This window comes from Simochromis diagramma, unplaced genomic scaffold (genome assembly GCF_900408965.1).
Source record: "Simochromis diagramma unplaced genomic scaffold, fSimDia1.1 OVJJ01000780.1, whole genome shotgun sequence".
In the NCBI taxonomy this organism is placed as follows: Eukaryota; Metazoa; Chordata; class Actinopteri; order Cichliformes; family Cichlidae; genus Simochromis; species Simochromis diagramma.
This window is the reverse complement of record NW_024386802.1, coordinates 145,927-161,710: the sequence shown is the minus strand read 5'-3', so window position 1 is coordinate 161,710 and position 15,784 is coordinate 145,927. Positions and strand designations below refer to the sequence as shown.

The window sequence follows — 15,784 nt, the reverse complement described above, 5'->3', positions numbered from 1 at the left end:
TGAAATGAACTCCTTGATGTCAGTTTGGTGTCTGATTTGATGTTGTTTCCTGGCCTCTAAACTGCATCTCAAAGAAGGTCACTGAGTGAGGAATTCCTTTATTCTTTAAAAAATGTCCAACATAAACTGCTGCTCATTGGACCATCAATAGTCCTGCACAGTGTAAATGACTGTGTTTACCTCTGGGTGGCGCTGGGTGGTAGACCTGAATCACCCAGCTGTATGAACACCGTGTTGAATCATGTCATTAATAGATTTCAACAAAAACAGTCATCAAGAAAGATGTAACTTAAAGTCACTATTATAATGTCTAAAATTCTGTCAGCGTTTTATTTTATGTGATGAGTCCTTGATTAAATTCAAATTCAAATTCAAATTTTATTTGTCACGTACACAGTCATACACAGTACGATATGTAGTGAAATGCTTGGACAACTGCTCGTGACCTAAAGAAAACAAAAAAAGGAAAAGGCTATGAATAAGGTAGGAAATAAATATGAAAAATTAAAAAGAAAAATTAAAAAGGGTAAATTTAACTAGGAAGGAATAAAATATAAATTAAGGTTAAAAATGAAATAACTGTACAACACAAATTAGAATGAAGGGTAAATTTAACTGGGAAGAATAAGATAAAATATATAAATTAAAGTTGAAAATAAAATAACTGTACAACAAAATACACAATACACAATATAGAACTATATAAGAATGTATGAAGAAATCTAAATATAAATAAATATATACACAATAACAGCAGCTGTACAAGTATTAACCGGAAATGAAGAATATAGTGACCAGTGTTGTGCAAAAACAAAGTCCAGAAAGTCCAGTGTGTGTGTAAGAACCATATGTGTGGGTCAGTACTGTGTGGTGGTGTGATTGAGAGACCGTATCGCCTGCGGGAAGAAGCTCCTCCTCAGTCTCTCTGTGTTGGTCTTCAGGGAGCGGAATCGCTTTCCTGACCTCAACAGAGAGAACAGTCTGTTGTTGGGATGGCTGAGGTCCTTCACGATCTTCCTGGCCTTGGTCCAGCACCGCCTGCTGTAGATTGAGTGCAGGTCAGGGAGCTCGGAGCGGATGGTGCGCTCAGCTGACCGCACAACCCTCTGTAGAGCTCGTCTGTCCTGCATGGTGCTGTTCCCGAACCAGGTTAAGATGTTTCCCGCCAGGATGCTCTCTATGGTGCAGGAGTAAAAGTTCCTGAGCACCTTGGAGGGCAGTTGGAAGTCTCTCAAGCGTCTGAGGTGGTAGAGACGCTGTAAAGATTTGTGCTTCAATTATCAGGATCCTTCAGAAACTCCAAACTGAACCTAGGCCCAGCTGTGTGTCCTTAAGGAGTGACCGGTGTAAAAGTGAACCCATTAATTTTAAACTCCAGCAGGAATCTGCTGCAGAGAGGTGAGCTGTTAGTAACATTAACTCTTTGACAACAGATTTAACTGCTTGATGTTGTTATAAACTGCAGTGCAAACATGTCATTCCCTCAATCCTGTTTAAACTGTCTCTTAAAAACAAGCCTTTGGTTTCTAAGTTACTGAAAATCCACTTGAGCCAACAGGAAGTGATGCTCATGTACGTGTTTTCTTCCATCAGTCATGTTCTGCTGTATGTTGTAGGATGTTAGAGGAGGTAATGTTAACTTTGCTGCACAGATTTCAATTTTACTCATAAAACTCAGAGCAACAAAATTCACTCAAACACTGGTTAATAATTTTAACTTCTAAAAACTAAAGTCACTGTCCACTTTTTGCCACTTTTCTGAAAATCCATCCAATAAAAATCAAAATGTAATAAAAAAAGAAAAAGCTAAACAGAAAGTCCCCTCTCTTACTTTGTGCCTTTTGAAGATCAGTTCATTTTCTGCTCACTGAACTGTTGACAGAAAGAGAAATATGAAGTTTTTTGTTATAAATGTTTGGAGACTTCCAGCATCCATCTGTCCACACAGGCTGTGCTGTTTGACTTGCTGAGTTACGTTAGCTGGTGGCTGCTGCAGATAAACAGCTTAAAGTTAGACAAATTTCTAAGGTGGGCAGGAAACTGAGAAAGCTCTAGAGTAAGATGGCCGACGTGTCAAACTGCTGTCAAGGGCAGCATGTGGTAGTAATGACGACCTGTGTAAAGCTGCTTTGTGTATGTGAGCTTTGGATAAAAGCATTTGGGGGTTTTAATGTTGTGCATTCAGATCAGAGTCATGTTCAGTTGTTGACCCTTGTAGCTCTAAATGAGGCTAGCCAGCAGCTAATGTAGCTCATGCTCAGTGTTGTTGTTTGAGTCTGTAACTGTGCAGCTCTGCTTTTGCAGTCTGTGGGGTTTGTGGTACTTGAAGGGTTCAGTTTTAGTGATTGTGTTTGGGTTTTTGTGCCAATTTTGATTTCTAGTTGGAGTTGTTAGCTGTAGTCATTTTGAGGCCTATTCCTGCTACAACTACAGCTCCACATTATTCAGTGTGACACTGCTGCATCCTTTAGGCTCATTTACAATCAGCTGCAAATTTCTGACCAGGAGGAAATGAGGGTGTGGATAAGGCATTCACAAGCACTGGTCTGACACTGGCAATTTTTTCTAATCTTTATGAAGAAAGACTGAACTAGAGTTGGTTGAAATTCAGATGCTAGATAATGTTCAGATTTCTATCAGACTACTCTAGGTTGGTTGGGAGTTCTCCAGCATGTAGGGTGATACAGCTTAAAATGTGATCACAACCAAACACAAGGATTTAAAATTCAGTGTTATCCAAAACAAACTTGAAGACATTTAAGGAATAAAGATTTTGGAGTTTTTTCAAGACTAAACAGAACATACTGTCACTAATCATGATGTGAATGGTAGGACACTTGAATAAGATTTGTATATTTGATTTTCTGTTCATCATTTTATTATCTGAAAGGAAAACTCATACAAGTACAAATGCAAATAAGGTCAATTGCAGAAATGACTATGCCCACATCTTTCTCCTAGAAATTCTAACAAGATGATCTCATTCATGTCAAGATGTGTGTGGTTTTTGTTTGTTTGTTTGTTTGTTGTGAAGGCTTTTTTGTGGACTAAATCTTCATGGTTCCTCCACAGAGTGGACCAGCAGAGCTCAGAGGTTCCCAGTGGTCAGTCTGCCCAGCAGCATCAAACACACATGGACTCCATATTTATGGTCTGTACATATGTAACAGCTACTCACAGTCATCTCCATGCTGCTCTTTGTAGACCAGTGGACCAGTGAACAGTGTGTCCAACACGGATGAGATGTTTGGCTCCATGACTTTAGTCTGATTGGCCCATTCATAAAGTTTTCTGTTGCAGCTGCTGGAGGACAACATCATCACTTTTGTGAGGAATGAGCTGCAGAAGATCCAGAAGGTTCTGAGTCCAGATTACCCAGAATGCTTAGAGAGTGAAAGGGAGGAAGATGAACAGAGGAGGAGCAGCAGAGAGGCATTTGTGAAGATCACAGTGGACTTCCTGAGGAGAATGAAGCAGGAGGAGCTGGCTGACCGTCTGCAGAGAAGTAAAAGGATTTCTCTAAAGATTTAAGCAGCTGTCTATAACATTAACATTAACTAAAATTTCAAGAGATAAACCAACATGTATTTAAAAAGACCAAGTTCTGATATGGACTATGTAAAAGAAGAAGTGATATTCTTTCTTTATTCAGAAAGCCTTGCTGAAGTTTGTCATCGTAAACTTAAATCTGAGCTGAAGAAGAAGTTCCAGTGTGTGTTTGAAGGGATCGCTAAATCAGGAAACCCAACCCTTCTGAATCAGATCTACACAGAGCTCTACATCACAGAGGGAGTGACTGCAGAGGTCAATGATGAACATGAGGTCAGACAGATTGAAACAGCATCCAAGAAACCACACAGACCAGAAATAACAATCAGACAAGAAGACATCTTTAAAGCCTCACCTGGAAGCGATAAACCAATCAGAACAGTGCTGACAAAGGGAGTGGCTGGCATTGGGAAAACAGTCTTAACACAGAAATACACCCTCGACTGGGCTGAAGACAAAGCCAACCAGGACATCCAGTTCATATTTCCATTCACTTTCAGAGAGCTGAATGTGCTGAAAGAGGTAAAGTTCAGCTTGGTGGAACTTGTTCATCACTTCTTTACTGAAACCAAAGAAGCAGGAATCTACAGCTTTGAAGACTTCCAGGTTCTGTTCATCTTTGATGGTCTGGATGAGTGTCGACTTCCTCTGGACTTCCACAAAACTACAATCCTAACTGACCCTAGAAAGTCCAGCTCAGTGGATGTGCTGCTGACAAACCTTATCAGGGGGAAACTACTTCCTTCTGCTCACCTCTGGATAACCACACGACCTGCAGCAGCCAATCAGATCCCTGCACAGTGTGTTGACATGGTGACAGAGGTCAGAGGGTTCACTGACCCACAGAAGGAGGAGTACTTCAGGAAGAGATTTAGCGATGAGGAGCAGGCCAGCAGGATCATCTCCCACATCAAGACATCACGAAGCCTCCACATCATGTGCCACATCCCAGTCTTCTGCTGGATCACTGCTACAGTTCTGGAGGATGTGCTGAAAACCAGAGAGGAAGGACAGCTGCCCAAGACCCTGACTGAAATGTACATCCACTTCCTGGTGGTTCAGGCCAAAGTGAAGAAGGTCAAGTATGATGAAGGAGCTGAGACAGATCCCCACTGGAGTCCAGAGAACAGGAAGATGATTGAGTCTCTGGGAAAACTGGCTTTTGATCAGCTGCAGAAAGGAAACCTGATCTTCTATGAATCAAACCTGACAGAGTGTGGCATCGATATCAGAGCAGCCTCAGTGTACTCAGGAGTGTTCACACAGATCTTTAAAGAGGAGGGAGGGCTGTACCAGGACAAGGTGTTCTGCTTCATCCATCTGAGTGTTCAAGAGTTTCTGGCTGCTCTTCATGTCCATCTGACCTTCATCAACTCTGGACTCAATCTGCTGGAAGAAGAACAAACAACCTCCAAGAAGTCTAATTTTTTTGGGAAAAAAAGAAATTTAAAATCTTTCTACCGGAGTGCTGTGGACAAGGCCTTACAGAGCCCATATGGACACCTGGACTTGTTTCTCCGCTTCCTCCTGGGTCTTTCACTGCAGACCAATCAGACTCTCCTACGGGGCCTGCTGACACAGACAGGAAGTAACTCCTGGACCAATCAGAAAACACTCCTGTACATCAAGAAGAAGCTCAGTGAGAAACTGAGTGCAGAGAAGAGCATCAATTTGTTCCACTGTCTGAATGAACTGAATGATCGTTCTCTAGTGGAGGAGATCCAACAGTCCCTGAGTTCAGGAAGTCTCTCCACTGATAAACTGTCTCCTGCTCAGTGCTCAGCTCTGGTCTTCATTTTACTGTCATCAGAAAAAGATCTGGATGTGTTTGACCTGAAGAAATACTCTGCTTCAGAGGAGGCTCTTCTGAGGCTGCTGCCAGTGGTCAAAGCCTCCAACAAAGCTCTGTGAGTCATGTGTTTTGTCCTTTCCCCCCCCTTGATCCCTTAAATTCTACTTGACAAGAAAAAAAATCATCATGTGCAACCTTAGCCTTAAAAAATGAATTGACTTATTGTCAGCAGCTGCAGACAAATTTCTTTATTTTCTGGTTTGACTTTTTTGTATATTTTTCACACTTAAATGTTTTGCGTCATTAAACGAATTGTAATATTAAACAAATATAACTCAAGTAAATACACAATGCATTTTTTAAATTATGATAGCTTTTATTTTTAATAAATTATATTAAAACCTTGTTGGCCCTATATGCAAAAAGTAATCCAAGAAGCACTCTTGAAAACTGGCAATGGCGCTTTCACATTACTGTGGAGGAATTCTGAATCAATCTTCTTTGAAGAGTTTTTTTTTTTTTTATAGCCATTAATTGTTTAAGGACATATCCAAAGAAAAAGTGAGGTAAGTGACATAAGTGATGGAAAGGATAATGCTGTAGGTGACATCAGACACATGAGAGTTTGCGGAAAACAAAACAGAATTTTAGCTCAGAATTAAACAAACATTTTTTAAGCTTCAGTTTTACGTAAGTATACCAAAAAATTGACAAATAATTGACCATGTCTGCTTAATCATCTCCTACACCCTGGAGGTCGGTGAGGAGAATTTGAGCTCTCTCCAAGATTACATGACCGATGCTTCAAAGACATAATTATGAAGAAGGGTCAATGATGAAGAGCTCTCTAACCGAGAATGAAGAAATGAATGGAGAAAATGAAAAAAATAAAATAAAAGAGACTGTCATAGATATCCAGCCCATAGTATGAGAGAAAACCTTGTGTTTTCATGTATCCGCACACAATAGGACAACTGTTAAAAACTGTATTAAGACCCATCTGAAGCTTCTTAAGGACACTGTGGAGAACATCAGCTTTGATTGAGTTCATCGTATAGGAACCAGGAAAACTGGTGGCTGGAGACCATGTCCTATTGGAGCGAAATACTGTAATTTCAAACAGGAACAGGTTAAGAGTCACAGCAGGGAGCTGAAGGAACATATTTCCATATCCAGGTGGAGGTAATCAGGCTAATGAACTTCTTTCCGCTTTTAGTGATGCTGGCTGTTGAATATGGATAGTGGGTTCAGTGGAAAACGGATCAGTCATGGAAAACATCAGTGCTGAACTGGAAATATTGTGTGCAAGTTAAATAAACTGAAACGAAAGAGTCACCTGATCCTTGTTTGGGGTCCAAATCATTCACAGACAAACAAACACAAGCCACTGTTCTATCGACATTTAAAATTAATGTTCTTATATGTGGATATCAGGCCTTTGTAGAGCAAAATCAGGTAAAAAGCAAATTCTTTGTTTTTACATTCATCAGGTCCCAATCAGCCCAAATAGCAAAGAGAAATTAAAAATGCATGCCATGAAAGAGTTAGGGTCTTAGTCGGTTAACCAGCTTAAAAAACTACCACTGATGTAGATTGCCTAATACTAAGAGAAAGATCATTCCAAAGCTTTGAGGCCACAATAGAGAATGTTTGGTCTCTTCTAAGATTCATGATTTAGGAACTGAGAGCAACAGCTGCTCAGCTGACCGGAGTGAACGAGGAGGGACATAGTGCTTCAGCAGATCGGACAAATATACAGGCTCCAGACCAATTAAGGATTTAAAAACTAGTAAAATGATGTTAAAATAGATTCAAAATTAAATTGGAAGCCAGTCTAAGGAGGCCAGAACCAGAATAATATGCTCAAATTTTCTTTCACCAGTTAAAAACCATGCCGCAGCATTCTGCTCCAGTTCAGGCATGACAGAGTGCCCTGGCCAGCCCATATTAAAAGGGAGTTGCAGTGTGAGGTTATAAAAGCATGGATGAGAGTTTCCAAGTCATGCCTGGAATGATAAGGCTTAACCTTTGACAGATGTCTGAATCTGTCCACAGGACAACTGTTAGTCGTGTACTGTACAAATCTGGCATATATGGAAAAATGGCAAGAGAAAAGCCATTGTTCACAGAAAGACATGAAGGGTCCTGTTTGCAGTTTGCCAAGATACATGTAGGGGACACAGCAAACACGTGGAAGATCTATATAAATAAAATTGAATTGAAATTGAATTGAAATGAATGTGGAAGAAGAAGGTGCTCTGGTCAGACGAGACCAAAGTTGAACTTTGGGCCTAAATGCACATCATCCCCACTGTGAAACATGGTGTTGGCAGCATGATGCTTTGGGGATGCTTTTCTTCAACAGGGACAGGAAGCTGGTCAGAGGTAATAGGGAGATGGATGGAAATAAATACAAGAAAACCTGTTGGATGAAGAATATTTTAATGAAAATTAACCTCATTACGTAGTACTAAAAGGAACATTTAAGTTAGACAGAAATGGTGATATGATTTATACAAATCAAATACATAAAAATCATGTGGCAATTTCTAAGCCTAGAAGTTCTGACAGTCCCTCAGACAGAGAATGATCTGGGTTCTGCACGTGAGTCCAGTATATTAAATAAATGATGACTTTGAATTGTGTCTGGCACAATGATCAAGATCAGATGTTAGATTAAGGAAAGTAAACAGCAGTACATTGTGTCTGTGCGAGCAGGTACTTAACTAGTGTCACAAAATATACCAGCTACTTGCTGGTTTCCATTGAGAGCATTAAATTGGTTTCATTTTTTCTATTTGTTCCCGACTTAGATTAACTATGAATTGTACTGCATAATAGGTTTTTTTTTTTTTTTTTTTTTTTAAATTTAGATTAGACATTAGAATTGTTTGAAGTTACTTTTTTATTTGTTTGTTTTCCAGGCTCAGTGAATGTTTCCTCTCAGAGAGAAGCTGTGAACCTTTATCCTCAGTTCTCAGCTCCCAGTCATCTAATCTGAGCATGCTGGATGCAAGCATCAACAACCTGCAGGATTCAGGGGTGAAGCTTCTGTCTGTTGGACTGCAGAGTCCACATTGTACACTGGAAACTCTGAGGTCAGATTAAAGGATAGTTGTTTTTCATCAAATTATAATAAAAGAATTGGGACTCAGCTAATAAAGGTCAAATTAATCTATTTGGTTTTGTAAGTCAATAATTTGTCAAATTGCCAAATTTCTAATGTGTAAAATTAGATGATCGCAATTCTAGCTGCCTCTGAAACGACGAGTATGGCTAAATGTGCTAAATTTTTCACTGAACTATTGGTACATTTTGCATGCAGTGTCTTTGTTTTCTTTATTTTTCAAGACTGGGTGGCTGTTTCCTCTCAGAGAGAAGCTGTGAATATCTGTCCTCAGTTCTTAGCTCTCCGTTCTTTGGGATGAGAATGCTGGACCTGAATAACAACAACCTCCAGGATTCAGGAGTGATGCTTCTGTCAGCTGCAGCTTCTCACTCCAACCGGTTACAGCAGATTGCCGCCCCTCCGTGAGCCTGGTTCTGTCGGAGGTTTCTTCCTGTTAAAAGGGAGTTTTTACTTCCCACTGCCGCCAAAGTGCTTGCTCATATGGGGTCATATGATTGTTGGGTTTTTCTCTGTATCTATTATTGTACGATCTACTGTACAATATAACGTGCGTTGAGGCAACTGCTGTTGTGATTTGGCGCTATATAAATAAAATTGAATTGAATTGAATTGCATTGCCAAATCCAAGTTGTACTTGCTACAGTACATACTCTGAGGTCAGATCGAAGAATGTTTCATTTTTCATCAAATTATATAAATTGCAGTTTTATAAAAAGCACAGCAAATAATGGTCACCATCAGCCATCCATTGGTGTAGTTTAGTATTTTTCACATGTTCTAAATTATACTAAATTAACACATTTTTGTGTTTAAAATAAAGCAGTAATAATTCAAGCCTGTCCTGAAATAATATTAACTGTTAACTAATCTAGTAAGTCGTCATTGCACCATCAATACACTTTAATTTCAGTGTTTTTGTTTATGCATTCATTTTTCAGATTGAGTGCCTGTAACCTCTCAGAGACAAGCTGTGAAGCTCTGTCCTCAGTCCTCAGCTCCCAGTCGTCTAGTTTGAGAGAGTTGGATGCAAACAACAACAACCTGCAGGATTCAGGAGTGAAGCTTCTTTCTGTTGGACTACAGAGTCCACATTGTACACTGGAAACTTTGAGGTCAAATCAAGGACTGTTTATTTTTAATTAATGAAATTATTTACAGTTAAAAAAAATCATAGCTACTAATGATCAGTTTCGTCCTTTGTATTTTAGTATTTGTCTTTATTTATTAATCACATTAAATTGCCACAGTTCTGATGTGTTTGAAATAAGGGAATAACAATTCCAGCTAGATATGAAACCTTATTATTATTATAAAATTCCCAACTGCTTGGTACTCTTTAAACCCATTTTTGGTCTTTTGCTCTTTATTTCTAGACTGATTGGCTGTAACCTCACAAAGAAAAGCTGTGAAAGTCTGTCTTCAATTCTTAGCTCCCAGCCCTGCAGTCTGAGAGTGCTGAATCTGAGTGATAACAACCTACATGACTCAGGAGTGGAGATTCTGTCTGCTGGTGTGAGAAGTCCATACTGTAAACTAGAAACTCTCAGGTCAGGATTAAATCGCTTCCACTCAGTATAATATAGAATGTATATTGCTGAATAAATTACTAATGCTTATAGAATTGTCAGATGTTTTCTTTTCCCTTGGTTGGATTATTAGACACTGAACTGTCTGTAAAGCTTTACCAAGCCAAACAAAAACAGCAGTGTGCTCCAGCAGATGTGACATTTTTTTGTTGCAAGCTGCCACGTGACAGGACATTGTATGAGCATTATGGGTCCTTTAGTTTTTGTCTTCATCTTTCACATCCTTCCCTCCTATGAAGTGTTCAAAGATGGATTGTTTTGTGTGTCTGCAGTCTGTCAGGTTGCCTGATCACAGAAGAAGGCTGTACTTCTCTGGCCACAGCTCTGAGCTCCAACCCCTCCTATCTGAGAGAGCTGGACCTGAGCTACAATCATCCAGGACCCTCGGGAATGAAGCTGTTGTCGGCTGGACGGAAGGATCCACGCTGGAGACTGGACATTCTCAGGTATGGAGAGAATGTCTGATAGAGGCGGAAGCGCTGGAAGCATTTCCTGTGTACTTCACTCTTTTTTGTTTTCAAATGGATGTGACATGAATAATAACACTGAAGAAATATTTTCAGGAACAGAAACACTAATCTATCTGAATGATTAAGATATTAATGTAGGGGAGTTTCCAAGGAGACGTTTTTCACCAGCAATAACTGTCTTTTGCTCCTCACATATTCACAATTTGCATAGATATCTGCATGTTTACCAGTTCAGTCATTTTTAAGAAAAATCCTCTTCTGTTCGACCTGATTCAAATTAGATTAATCTCTCTTCAGAAGCATGCCTCTGACGAGGTCAGCCTAGCTTTGTAAAAAGACTGGAAGCAGGGGGAGTTGCTTACCTAGCTTGACCAAAAGTTTAAAAATTAATCATTTGTAAAATGTTAATAAATCTAACTCTAGTAGAACCTAACAAGAACAGCATAACAGCATGATAAGTGTTATTGTAAATTTAATTAAGATAAAGAGTGATGGTGAAGATGGACTACATACACAGGAGCCTGATTGTGAATTGCTCTGAATTAAATGCTGAGGATTTCGGTGAGTAAGTGATGAAAAGAAGCCTTAAGTGGCCAAAAGTCAAAACTCCAAAATCAGGAAACACAAAGTGGGAACAATTCAATTCAATTCAATTCAATTTTATTTATATAGCGCCAAATCACAACAACAGTCGCCTCAAGGTGCTTTATATTGTAAGGTAGACCCTACATTAATACAAAATACAAAAACCCAACAATCATATGACCCCTATGAGCAAGCATAGTTGGGGTGAGAGAAAACAGGATAAACACATGCTGTGGAAGAGAGACAGAGATTAATAACAAGTGTGATTCAGCTAAAACAAAGGCTCTCCATCGGAACTTATTGTTTCGGAGGAAAACACGAACACAGTGTACAGTCGAGTCTTAATAGCTTACTTACAACTCAGGCACTCTTTTTGGCTGCAGTGGTTATTATTATTTTTACATGCTTCATACATGCTATGCCTGTAACACTCTGCCTATTGCCTTAATAATAATTTTGAATAATAATTTTTAAAATTATTTCTTCACATCCTTATGTGGGCCACAATTAGAGGTGACATGGGCCGCGAGATTGAGACACACATTAGAGCCTCTTAATGTGTGTTTTGTTTGGGTTTCCACCAGCGTGGAATTACCAAAAATAGAGAGGGCATAGCCTAACATAAGAAACAGGAAAAGACCACAGTGTGATCCATTTATTTCAACAAAGTAATGAATGCCAGCTTTTTAAATGGTAACTGTAACGGAATATAGTTACTCATATTTTGTATTTTAAATATGTAACGCCAGTACATGTATTCTGTTACCCCCCAACACTGTTCTTAACTAATATACATCCTACAAAATGTGATGAAATTAAGATACATTTACAGATCCAGAATCAGCCCAAATAATCATGTAAGAATTGAAGTGTGTTTGTGACATGTCCATGTGTTCATGCTGAAAGAGACTGTGCTGGTCTGATCCCCCTCCTCCTTTCAGGGTGGAGCCTGCTGGAGTCCGATGGTTGAGACCTGGTCTGAGGAAGTGTAAGTGTGTTTTTATGTGATTCATGAAAACAAAGCGGCACACATTCAGCCATCTTCAAACTGTCACATCACTCATTCACATCTCCGATGTCAGGAGTCATCATCAAAGTGTCAATCAATGAACAGATGATGGATCAATAACTGCAGCTGGATTGTGTTTGTTCTCTCCATCAGATTCCTGTCAACTCACAATCAACACAAACACAGTACACAGAAACCTCAAACTGTCTGACAACAACAGGAAGGTGACACATGCTGAGGAGGTTCAATCATATCCTGATCATCAGGACAGATTTGATGTTTATGAACAGCTGCTGTGTAGAGATGGTCTGACTGGTCGCTGTTACTGGGAGGTTGAGTGGACAGGAGATGTTGAGATATCAGTGAGTTCCAGAAAAATCAGAAGGAAAGGAGACAGTACTGACTGTTTGTTTGGATGGAATGATCAGTCCTGGAGTCTCATCTGCTCTGATGATCGTCCTCGTTCTGTCAGGCAAAATAAGATAGATAGATCCATCACCTCCTCGTCCTACTCTGTCTCTAACAGAGTAGCGGTGTATGTGGACTGTCCTGCTGGCACTCTGTCCTTCTACAGAGTCTCCTCTGACACTCTGATCCACCTCCACACCTTCAACACCACATTCACTGAAACTCTCTATCCTGGGTTTTGGTTCAGGTCTCCTGGTTCGTCAGTGTGTCTGTGCTGAGTTGAGTGTAAAGAAAGCCCCCTGTTGGAGAAACACTCTGACTGTTGAGTAGAAAAGAGCGTGTGCAAACAGGGTGTAACTATTGCAGTGTTTAAAATGTGTTAGATGGAGGAGTTGTACAGGGAGATGGCCGCGGGCAGGAATGCTTTTCTCACTGAACTTGCTCCTGCGAGTAGCCAGCATGTCATGCAGTGGGTGGGAGGTATTATCCAACATTGTCTCTATCTTGGACAACATCCGCCTCTCAGACACCACCCTAAGGGAGTCCAGTGCGATCCCCACAACATTACTGGCCTCAACCTGGTGTCCCAGCATGCAACAGCATAGAGGATACCACTGGCCACAACAGAGATACAACAAGATAAGTGTTTGAGCAGTTATGATATCAGGGACAATCTAGACATGTGTGACAATACTGAACATGTTCCATGACACACCTTAGATGTCATGTGATCCACTCTCACTCTGCACTTTCATTCATGACTTCAACATGTTGAAATGAGCTTTGAAGAAACATTGAGTGAAGTAAAGTTTCCACCACAGGATTTATGTGAGCACCAGATGAACTTTACAAAGATTCAGTGGATTTATCTTCTGTTTTAGATGAACTTTTATCACTTAGAGCCATCTTAAGTCAATTTTTTCAACTTCTCACTCACTAACATCTCATATGATTTCAGATCCCTGCTGTCCCCCACCTGCCCTGTAGGTGGCCTCAATGTTTTCCCACTGTAAAAAACAAACAAACAAAAAACAAAGAAAAAACAACAACAACAAACAGAATGAAATGACCTGAAATCACTTCAATCTGTTGTTTAATGAAAACAGTTCAAAGTCAGCAGATCAAATGTTCAAATTGGAAATTTCTCTGATTGTCAAAAAGTTATTTTTTGATTTCTGATGCCAGCAACATGTTTCAGGCAGCACGGTGGCACGGTGGTTAGCACTGTTGCCGCACAACAAGAAGGTCCTGCGTTCAATACCACCATCAGGCCGGGGTCTTTCTGCGTGGAGTTAGCATGTTCTCCCCGTGTTTGTGTGGGTTCCCTCTGGGTACTCCGGCTTCCTCCCACGATCCAAAGACATGCAATTTGTGGGGATAGGTTAATTGATTAATCCATATTACCCATAGGCGTCAATACGGAAGTGAATGTGAGAGCAAATGGTTGTCTGTCCCCGAGTGTTAGCCCTGCGACAGACTGGTGACCTGTCCAGCGTGTACCCCGCCTCTCACCCTATGACAGCTGGGATAGGCTCCAGCACCCCCCATGACCCTGAAAAGGATAAGCAGAAACGAATGGATGGATGGATGGATGGATGGACAACATGTTTCAAATATTGGACTTAGGGCTAACAAAAGTCTGCATCCTCATTGGCCAATGTAACCCAGACACTACCAGATGCATGTTTGGATATTAACCCACATAGCAGACAGGTCTGGCCTGGATCTGGTGTCAAGTCAGCACTGCTGGCTGACGTCTGGCATTGTAACTGGTATTTCATCCAGATATGGGCCAGACCTGGTGTAAATGGCACTGTTTATGTGATGGCATGCCACATCTGGCCCGGTTATGGTTTGGTTTATGTGGCCCAGGCCCATAGAAAACAGGTCTGGTCAGGATCCGGCATCAAACTGGCATTTCTGACTGACTGGGGTCATGGCAGGGTGTATGTCAACCAGATGTGGGCCAGGTCTGCCAATGATGGCACTATTTATGTTCCTATTTTAGTTAGAAGACCCAAATGCAATGTTGCAATACTATACTACTTCGCTTTTTTGAGAAGAGATTTATTACCAGATATAAACCAGAGTGGATCCCCTCACAGCTCGTGGTGTATCGTTTTGTGTATTTGAGAGTGACAGAGATTTGAAATTTAATGAACTGCTTCTTCATCCATGCAGCCTGGCATAAAAGGTAGATTTCCATGTCTATGGGAAGATTTTGACATGATCACGCCCAACAAAACTGTCAGTGATGTTACTACTAATGTTTTATGTTTTCAATGCAATGTACTGTAATAATAAGGGATGATGAATAAGGAAGATGTGTTTGGTGATAATCTATGACAGATGTATTATATTTTACCTGGAGTGCAGTTTGTTACCTGCAGTGAAATGGCAGCACTTACAGCCGCTAGTATTTTTGTGAATGATGCTTTAAACTTGGTACACCTATTTTTTTTAAGCTCTTTCTCCCATCATTCCTTGCAGAACCTCTTAAGCTCCGTCAGGTTAATTGGGAGCATTAGTGCACAGCTCTGTGAGATTTTGAGATTTTGATTTTTTTTTTTTTTTTTTTTTTTTTTTTTTTTTTTTTTTAAAAAGGACATTCACAGATCGGTCCCAAAACCACTCCTTTGTTGTAAGCATGCTGCTGCTTCACTTTACAGATGGTATTGGCCAGGTGAGTGGTGCCTGGTTTCCACCAGATGTGACTCTTGGTATTGAGGCCAAGAGTCACAATGAGGTAATCCAATCAGTGAATGTTTTTTGACATCAGTTCCCTTTTGACAAACTGTAGACAGGCTATCATGTGTCTTTTACTGAGGTATGGCTTCCATCTGACCACTCTACCATCAGTGTTGGGGAGTACCGGAATACATGTACCGCCGTTACGTATTTAAAATACAAAATATGAGTAACTGTATTCCGTTACAGTTACCGTTTAAAAAGGTGGTATTTAGAATACAGTTACTTTGTTGAAATAAATGGATTACACGGCGGTACTTCCCTGTTTCATATTGTGGCGGGTCACGACTGTTTCGGTTTTGTTTGACAGCTACGTTCTGTTGTTCCAGGTGGCAGCGTTGCGGTTGCCATGGTTACAGGGTGACGCTCTCTCTCTGCGTGTTTCCTGGGTAAGAGAGCGCCTTTTTGTTGTTGTTGTTGTGCTAAGCTAATAGGCAGAATGCTACCGGTATAGCGCTAAAGAATGTAGCATCATGGGCAGTGTAGTCCGTGCTGCAGGGAGAATGG

The 15,784-nt window shown here is 40.4% G+C and overlaps 1 protein-coding gene across 1 annotated transcript; it reads left to right on the top strand.

The window, feature by feature from the left end:
- Positions 1–4,443: 4,443 nt before the first annotated feature.
- Positions 4,444–15,113, top strand: LOC120730590 (NACHT, LRR and PYD domains-containing protein 12-like; the record flags this gene model as incomplete). The annotated part of the gene is made up of 8 exons (XM_040027012.1): positions 4,444–5,319; positions 5,416–5,456; positions 8,266–8,439; positions 9,410–9,583; positions 9,845–10,018; positions 10,330–10,503; positions 12,054–12,087; positions 12,331–15,113. Coding segments are annotated over 8 exons (2,124 nt in total), but the record flags the coding sequence as incomplete, so codon positions are not given.
- Between the last annotated feature and the right edge of the window lie 671 nt (positions 15,114–15,784).